The 9,138-nt window shown below is 37.1% G+C and overlaps 1 protein-coding gene across 2 annotated transcripts; it reads right to left on the bottom strand.

Annotated features, from left to right (window-relative positions):
- Positions 1-4,730: 4,730 nt before the first annotated feature.
- Positions 4,731-9,138, bottom strand: LOC131164009 (WAT1-related protein At5g47470). 2 transcript variants are annotated; one of them, XM_058120903.1, is made up of 8 exons: positions 8,398-9,130; positions 8,243-8,308; positions 7,055-7,171; positions 6,570-6,801; positions 6,300-6,461; positions 5,877-6,028; positions 5,657-5,751; positions 4,731-5,112 (listed from the first exon to the last, which is right to left on the bottom strand). In XM_058120903.1, exons 1-8 carry the CDS (start codon positions 8,613-8,615, stop codon positions 5,084-5,086), a joined length of 1,071 nt encoding a protein of 356 aa, XP_057976886.1. In that variant the 5' UTR covers positions 8,616-9,130; the 3' UTR covers positions 4,731-5,083. The 2 variants fall into 2 exon arrangements, with proteins under 2 accessions (XP_057976886.1, XP_057976885.1); XM_058120902.1 differs by lacking the exon at positions 4,731-5,112 and having other exon boundaries at positions 5,356-5,751; positions 8,398-9,138.

The raw sequence follows: 9,138 nt of genomic DNA, 5'->3' as shown, positions 1-9,138 counted from the left end.
TTCTGGGGATTTAAGGATGGAAAGAAAAAATGAAATGGAGGGCTTGGAAGAAATTGGGTGTTCCCGTGGAGGAGGGGGGCATAGGAGTAAGGGACATTTCGGAAGTGCAATGGTCTTTGTTCATGAAGTTTGATTGACATTTATAAATGCAAAATTCTTTATGGGTTAGATTTTTTAAAGCTAAATATGTGAAAGGATGTCATATTGCTCTTTGTAGATCGCATAGATCAGATTCTTCCTTTTGGAGGAAAGTTCTGCAGGGTATGCCTGAACTGTTAAGTAAATCTAAGTGGAAGGTTAGAGAAGGAGATGTAAAATTGTGGTATGATAAGTTTCTAGATTCGAGACCTTTGTTTGCAGATTATCCAAATGGTGCACAATCTCATATTAAATTAAAAGATTTGGTTATCAATAATGCGTGGGATGTGGAAAATTTGCAGAGGATTCTGGGGTTTAGTAAAGCGGATGAAGTGATGGAAAATGTGGGAAATCTTAGAAATTCTTCGGATATTCTGTTATGGCTCTCGGAAAAGGATGGTTGCTTTAATACAAAATCCGTATGGGATGTTATCAGAGTTAGAGCTCCAAAATTTGATTGGGCTAAGTGGGTTTGGAACAAATGGTTACCGAAGAAAATTCTATCTGTATGTGGAAGGCTGCTTTTGAGTGCCTAAGTGTTGATGAAAAGGTGAGCAGGGTGGGGGTTTCACTTGTTTCGGCGTGTAATTGTTTGAGATGAGGCAATCAGAAGATTTGGAACATGTGTTAAATAAGTGAGACCTTGCTTCTGAGGTTTGGAGGAAGGTTTCGGTGGAGGTAGGTATTCCTTTCCTTAGGCAACAAAGTTGGAAAGAAAGAGTCCAAATGTGGTTTAATAGGACTTCTAGGTTCTCTCAACTGGGTTCATTGATGGGTTTGATTCATTGTTTAGTAGTTTGGAGGCCGTGGAGAAGGAGATGTGTGGCTAGAATGGGAGGAAAATTAGAGAGTAGTACTGATGTGTGGCTCTCCATTAAGTATTGGGTGGGGGTTTTGAGTAGGAACATGACAAAAATGGTTTAGTTAAAGGATGCTGATTTTCGGGTATTGCAGAATCTGGAAGTACAAATTGTGAATAAAAGATTTAAAATATGCAAAGTGTGAGATGGCTAAAACCGAGGCAAGGGAGGTTGAAACTAAATTTGAATGGGAGCAGCTTGGGAAACCCATGGCCGGCGGGTGGTGGTGCCATCCTTAGAGACCATACAGGTTCTTTGGTGATTGGTTTTTCAAAATATTTTGGTTCTTGTTCAAATAATGAAGCTGAATTGAGAGCTATGTTGGAGGGAATAAAGATTTGCAAACATTTGGGTCATACCTGCATCAATATTGAATGTGATTTGAATATTATAGTTAATTGGATAAAAGCCAGGAAGTGCTCCTCGTGGTATTTGTGGGATTTTTGCGAGCAGCTTATTGGTTTATTGGAGGGAGTAGATTTTTCGATAAATCATTCATTTAGAGAAGGGAACAAAGTGGCAGATGCCTTGGCTCGACAAGGTGCTATGGGGAGGAATAGTTTGTTTACAAATAATAGTCAACTCCCTAGAGTTAGCAATGGTTTGTATAAATTGGAGAAGATGTGTATGACTTATATGAGGTATGTTTAGCTGATTTCCTTTTGGTTTTAGCTTATGCTTTATGTTATTTATCTTTTGTTTTGTTTTGTTGCGTGAGGTTTGTTTTGTAGGTCTTGTTTTGTTTTGTTTTGTTTGGACTTATAACCCGATTTTTAGCTGGATGTTGGTGTTGTTCTTTGGGAGGTTTTTAACGTGTTGTCTGTTGTTATCTCCCATTGATTGTCTTGTAACCACAGTATTCCTTCGCCAAAAATGAGGAGTTATCAATAAACAAATGGAGGTGCCACACTTCTTCTTCTTCTTTTAAAAAAAAAAAAAAGTATTTTAATGATAATGTAAGACTAAAATACTTGTGTCTTGGCACTTTGAATCTTTGAGGAATCCAACGTTTTCAGGCATCAGTGTTTAGATTTCGATAGAGTTTCCTTCTCTTTTTCTTCCTTTCTTTTCTATCTCTTTTGCCTAGCTTGGGCGTGCAGTTGTCCTTGGTGGTCAACATGTGTGCCTCCAATCTCCCATTTTTTTTTTCCTTGAACCTTAAGTCCCTTTAAATAGAACAAGGCTAGGGTTTCATTCTTTATTTATTTATTTTTTCTAAAAATGCCTCTAAACTTAAAAGGATCTCCCTTTTATGTCCAATGGAAGTGTTTGGGCCCTCTTTTTACCCTATTCTTGTCTAATTTTCAATTAAAATGAGGATAAACCCTTATTCTTGAATAAATGAGTCTCAAAATATGAAATTAAGGCTCCGCAATACTCTAAATGCGAGATTTGCACATTGAAAGGCAGGGAGACTGGGAGAGAGAACATGTTTTTAATAATTGTTCTTAAACTCACATTCACTCTTAATTGCTCCTTCAACTCCAAATTAATACATATATTGGCTAGTTTGACCCTGGACAAAATAAGGTGTCAACATATACATGGGGTCAACTTTTATTAACATGTCTTCAAGGTGTGATAGGATTAATCTGGGACAAGGGCATGGTAGATAAAAGATAGGTCTGACCATTTATAATTTCATGATTGTAGGGTTTGTCACACATGCCAAGAGCATGAAACTTGTAGAAATGTTTTGGGGGAATGATGGATGAGTAGTGCGGCCAAATGAGATTATTTTTGTAGCTATATTCACTATGTCCAATGCTCGTAGTTTTTTGGGTTTGATGAATTTGGGTTTTCATATCTTTAATCTTATGACTAAAGATTAAGGGATTGAACCACAAATTGACTTTTATGGATGCATTGTGGATCTTGAGAATGTTTATGATTTTATTAGAAGCATGAAGGTTATAAAATACTATATCATGTTGGGAACTTTGCTAAGTGCTTTTAAATCCTTGGAAATCTTGAACTAAGGAAGTAGCTTCGAACAAGGTTGGTTGTGGGGATGTTGGGTGGGAACTTAAGGTCTTCTATCTAGTATCTATGATTCCTCAATAAAATGGGGCGATGCTACAAAAGTGACAGCGAAGATGAAAGAAGCAAGCTAAAGAAGGAACCCAGTTGTGGTGATTGAAGGAAAAATGAGATTTATAAATTCCTTTCAGTAGACATTGTATATTCCCAATAAGAAGAAATTTATAAAAACTTGGAAGAGGAATACTTAAGTAAAATGCTAAAATTTAGAAGTTAGAAAAACAAAGGGCTTTAACACTTCATAATGAAATACTTGCAATCTGTTATGTGAAATGTTGACTAAGCCTTGTAGCACTACAAAGATTGCCAAAATTTTGCTAGTATCTTATGATTGCTACTCAAAGGCCGTACACACTACCAGTATTAGAAGAAGACATATTGGAGCAATTGATGCTAAAAGGTCCCGCCACACTAAAGATGGGGCTTGTTCTTATCGGCATTATGTGAAAATAAAATCTTTAATTTCTTACACAAATGCAATTGATAGTTCTTTATTATGCATGGTATTAGAATGGTAGATAGTAAAACAAAATGAAATTATGAAAGTTTGCATCATTTCTAGAATATAAATTAAGTGTCATTATGATTTGTATGTGTTAAAAAACATATGACAATAAAAAATTGGGTGAGTGAAACAGATAGACGTTACAAATGGAGAGCATCAGGGAATCTTGCGGAGCTTGTTTTCTTGAGTTGATGTTCATGTAGTATCATCATTATGAGTGCTTCAATCACTTTTGGAATTTTTTCACATGTGTCAAGAGGCTAACTCTGTGGTTGAATTTTGTACTTGTACTTTGTTGTTGCAAATTAGGCTATTAAGTTTAAGGCCCTTAATTTCCCAAGTTAAAATTTTTACTTTTTAACTTGATCTAGTGGATGCGTGTTCTTTTATTATTTCTTGAATGAAATTGTTTGATATATATTAGTACCTTGATACAACATGTGGCTTGAGGATTTACTGAGGTAGATGGTTTTGAAGCATCTAGTTGGATGAATGCCTATGCACATATTCAGAATGGTCCTCGATCAAATTAATGAGTGAAACATACAAAAAGTATGGTAGCAACACATTTTCAAAATTTTTAAACCAATTATTTTCCTAGATGGTACTTTAGGTCGTGTCATTATTCCTTTACCACTTTTAGAAAAATATTGTGGTGGCATTTACACACACTCCTAAACTAGGGCAGTGTTGCACGTGTCCTAAGAAAGAGAGTCAAACATAAATTATTTCTATGCCATAAAAATACCAAATAGAGAATGAAAATGAAAGACATTTACGACTCGTCTTGTAGACAGCCATATTATTTACTTGTTGGAAAAAGCATTCTCTCTCTCTCTCTCTCTCTCTCTCTCTCTCTCTCTCTCTCTCTCTCTCTCTCCCCTATTATTTATTTATTTCTATGGCCAAGTTAGTAAACACATATTCACATGACTAAATATATGTGATGAAATAATATTTAAGATATATAGGCAAATCACATTCCAAAGGCCTTAACATGAAGTGATGCAAATCGTCTCTCAATCAATTGAATTCCTAACACGGGTATGCAGGCACACTTTGTGATTGGAAGCACCATGTGTTTGTGTGTGTGTGTGTGTGTGTTTAACCCTGTGTGTTTTTTTTCTTCTTGAGGGAAAAAAAGGGAAAATATTAGTGAGAGCCCCTCTTCACGGGAAAAAAGTGGATGGATGGAGACATTAGTATCATTTAACTCCATTATCTGCTCTCCCTCCCTACAAAAGCCCAAAAAGGGGGGAAGGAGGAGGCAAACAACAACAATTAAAAGAATAACACTATTTGTTTCCAAAATTTTGAATAACATGGAAAACCCAAGAAAAGGAAAAAAAAAAAAATCCACCCACACCCCCCCCCCCCCAAAACAAAAGAATAAATAAATTGTGTAGCCATACCTTGTCATACAATCTCACCTAAAACAATTGTCCATCCCACACGAGCTAACCTTGTGGAATCAAACATAGCAAAAAATTGCTATGGTGGAGAAGTTTACCCTAAAATGCTCAAGATAGACTTGATGACATCAAACACGACCTTCTAAACGAGTTTTAGCTACAAAAGAAAAAGAGAAAAAAAAATCAATAATGAAAATCTTTAAATAAGTTAGCTTTTCCGATATATAAATGTCATATTATCCATATCGAGAGAGAATAAGGATGCAGCATTTAAGCTTACTCTTTCGGTAAACACAAAAGTTGAGTTATAACCATTTAATTTCTAAAAGGGTCCTAAAATTCCTTTTTGTTGTTAGTATCCTATCCCTACATAGAGCATCCCATGTCACAAATGCTATGATATAATGTAGCAATCTAGTTAATAAAACTATAAAGAAGAGGTTTCTCTGTATACCAAATAGGCTTTAAGTTCATGAGGGGCCTGGCTCGAGATGGCAGTCCTACACAACATTCCAAAGTGTACCATATGCTTGCTAACCAATTCCCACAAATTATTGCCTTCCCTACACATAGATGTTCCTGAACATGGGAGTGCCCACTTGTGTTCCAGAGATTCTCGTCTAGGTCCAAGCACATACAATTTATACACACAAACTGAACATATTTTCAACTTAACAAAGGCTTCTCTGCATCATACTCACATTCCAAAGCTTCCTCATTGGAGGAGTACCCTTCTTTCCCTTTAGCCCACAACACAAGATACAGACCAGTGAACATGATGACCATACCCGCAAGGCTGCAGTAATGGGGTGAGATATAAGAAGACCACAAGTGTATATTCTAAAAGTTGGTTATTGGAGCTACAGAAATATACTAATGAGAAATAAATTAGGTCGCTAGCTGGCTAGTTCATTCATGTACCTTCCTAAATTGATGGATTCTCCTAAGGTGATAAATGAGAGGATGGCTGAGCAGACTGTTGCAATGGGGTTGAACATGGACACAAGTACCGGCCCTCTTTTCTTCATTGCCCATCCATTGAAGCTTACACACACTCCGCCCACCGCACCTCCCTATGCATCAAATGAAAAATAGGTAACTAATAAAGATGTTATGGCGCAATTAATATAAAGCTTTTATTGAGAAATTATGCTTGCTTATATGCATGTTACAATGTTAAAAACTCAAGGAAAGGTACTTCCGTAGAATTGAAATCATAGTATGAGAGTAATGGATTTTGAAGGCATGGGTCTTCTTATTTTCCCCTCCATTAATAGTTTACCAATTTCTATGCTGAGTATGATTTGATACTTAAGACATTGAGAGAAAAAAGGGTAATTTTACCAGTAGAGAAATGCCGACGAGGTCTTGGATGCTAATGAGTGGCCATCCACAGTCCAGTTTGTGCTCTTGAATCAATTGTACAAGTGCAGTTGTAAACACACCGATTAAGGACGTTATCGCGCACAACGACATCGGAGCAGGGAAAGCTCTCAAAGTTGCAGCCTATAAAATTGCATTACAGTTTGAGTAAACTAAACTAGGATAGCTAAAATGTTCTTTGACTCAAATTATTGTCCCCATTTTTTTTTTTTTGCCAACTTTGGATGGTACCTGCAAGACAATGTTGCTTGATAATACGAGAACTGCTGCCATTAGGTACATCGAACCAATTATCTTTCCTCTGTCAAATAGATTAGTTTCCGAAACAGTGGGAAATTGTTCAGCTTGTTTTGCTGTCGTGGTACTCTGCAGAAGGCTCATTGCGATGGCACCAACGACACACAATAGTGTGCCAACGATCTTGACTTTACTGTATACACAGCTTAGTTTGACTCTCTCCAATCTGCATGACAATTGCTACTTAGAAGGGTTAAAATTGGGCAATCATGGGAGCATTATTCAAGGTACGCATGCCTTAAGAGCAACCTTGCTAATGCTAATTCATGAGTTCTCTAATGAACTTGAGTCGTGAAGAACTTGCCTACACTAGGAATCAAGAGTAGCAAATCAAAACTTTGAAATTTTACAATTTGTTCTCCATCAGAATTGACAAATACGAATGGCATATAGACAATCATGCGACGGATGTATGATACCTAAAGGTCCATGCAATGATGAAAATGAGGCCTGGAGCAAGGTTTGGCATGGCTGTAGCCATTGCTGGCGAGGTCAGCTTAATCCCCTTTAGGAATAGCGTTTGGAACAGAGTTACCCTGCAAATTGAAAATGGGCAACAAAAAGGTTAGAAGCAGTCCCGGTTTGGTGCTGTCAGAGTGATCCCAGGAACTTGTTCAGGTTCAAATTTCGGATCAGTGACAATAACAGTTGCACTCTAAGTGCACATTTTTAGATGATGATGCAAACATTAAAGGCCTAGAAAATAATTGTTTTTGTTTTTCAGATTTTCTGTATAAATGTTGAGAAACTATAGAATAACGTTATATTTTTTTTTCTTATTTTTTAGAAATAAAAAATACAAAATAAAAATTACTTTTCATAATTTAACCGATCTTAAATTTTTTATTTAAATTTTCTTTTGAAATTAAAGAATATAAATATTTAAATAAGGTGGCATTTGATAATCGAGAATTGTGTTGGGAGATTCAGGTAGTTGAATCTCCGTCCCTTTCTGTACCTGTATTGAAAATTTCCTTTAATTCACTTCCTGATGAACTTATTCTGATTCTTTGCTTAACAATTGAATAGAGTTTTATTTGTTAGTTAAATTTTCTCACATTGTTAAAACAAAGGGGTCATAGCGAAAATTAAAAAAGAGTGCATTAAAATTTCCGAAATTATAGTTTGAGAATTCTTGGGTATAGACGTCAAAAAAACCCATAAACTACAATTCTAAAAAAGTTAATTATTTTTAAGAAAAGTAATTCTAAAACATAACTAACTCAACCGAGATCTTTATACTCTGAGAATTTCTTATGTTGGAAAATTCCCAAAAAGAAAATAATTTAATTGTCTAATAAAAAATCTACGATGGGCCCTCTTAGGAGGGAAAAAAAATAAACCCTATGGTTTAAGAGAATAATTGAATAGGGTGAAAAAAAAAAAATCATCAAAAGTACCTTATCACCATCACTGGCACCGGCAAGCCAAATTTCATCCAGAAAAAATAATAATAATAAAAAAAATATGAGAAGATATTTAGAAGGGGCACGGCACTTTTGGGTCCCCTTGCAGGCCCTTGTGCATGAAAAATAAATTTATTCTTATGTTTTTCCTTCTCCTAAATATATTCGAAGCCATGAAATAATAAATAAAAATATGCTCACCCTCCCAGGGCGATTAAAAACAGCTGAATCATCAACTTTATGCTGAATTTCTTGGGCCATTTACTCCTGCAATGACATGAACATGCATGAGAGAGAGAGAGAGAGAGAGAGAGAGAGAGAGAGAGAGAGAGATAGAGAGATGGGTAGGAGGGTACCTTTCAAAATAGAGGGAGAGAGGGGAGAGGACGAGGAAGGTGGAGAAGGCGGTGTAGATGATGAGGGAGAGAGGGTTGAGCCCCAGAGTCATGAGGTAACTCAGCAGCACCGAGTTGCCGGCGTACACAAACTGCACCCCTATCAGCCCCCCTATTATCCCCATCTCTTCCATCGCCTCTCTACTCCTCCCCCATCCTCCCACTACCACCTTCTCCATCTTCTCTCTCCCTCTCTCTGTTAATTTCTTCTTCAATTCCCTGACCCTAATATATATTAATTGACGCAGCAATGACGAGATATTTCCCCTTGAGAGCAGCTTCTCGTCATCGCCTCATCCCCTGTTCCCGTCTCTCTGCCTGCCTGCCTTCTTAATTCAACTCCTCTGTTATGGCAAACCCGATCTGTTTCCTATGATTCCATCATATTCTGGCTCGCATCTTCTTAATTCTACCTGCCCCTCTCCTCTATATCTGCGTTAATTTTCTTGAGCTCGCATCCTGAATCTCTGCAGTTTTTTTGGGGGGTAAAATGTCAACCTGGATCAGATACGTTTTACGTTTTGACGTAAAACAAAACAGAGAGGGCAGCCAACCCAAACGTACGTCGTGGCAGCACCTTCACCTTCCCTTCTCCACCCTCCATTCTCAACCGACATAGTCCATCCAACTATTCCTCTCTCTCTCTCCCTCTCTCCTCTGTGGTGGGTACCCTAATTTCAGCATGGCGTACCATTTTCTGAG

The sequence above is a fragment of the Malania oleifera genome, chromosome 9 (assembly GCF_029873635.1).
Source record: "Malania oleifera isolate guangnan ecotype guangnan chromosome 9, ASM2987363v1, whole genome shotgun sequence".
NCBI lineage: Eukaryota > Viridiplantae > Streptophyta > Magnoliopsida > Santalales > Ximeniaceae > Malania > Malania oleifera.
Note: the sequence above shows the minus strand (reverse complement) of the source record. Positions and strands in the feature narration are given on the sequence as shown.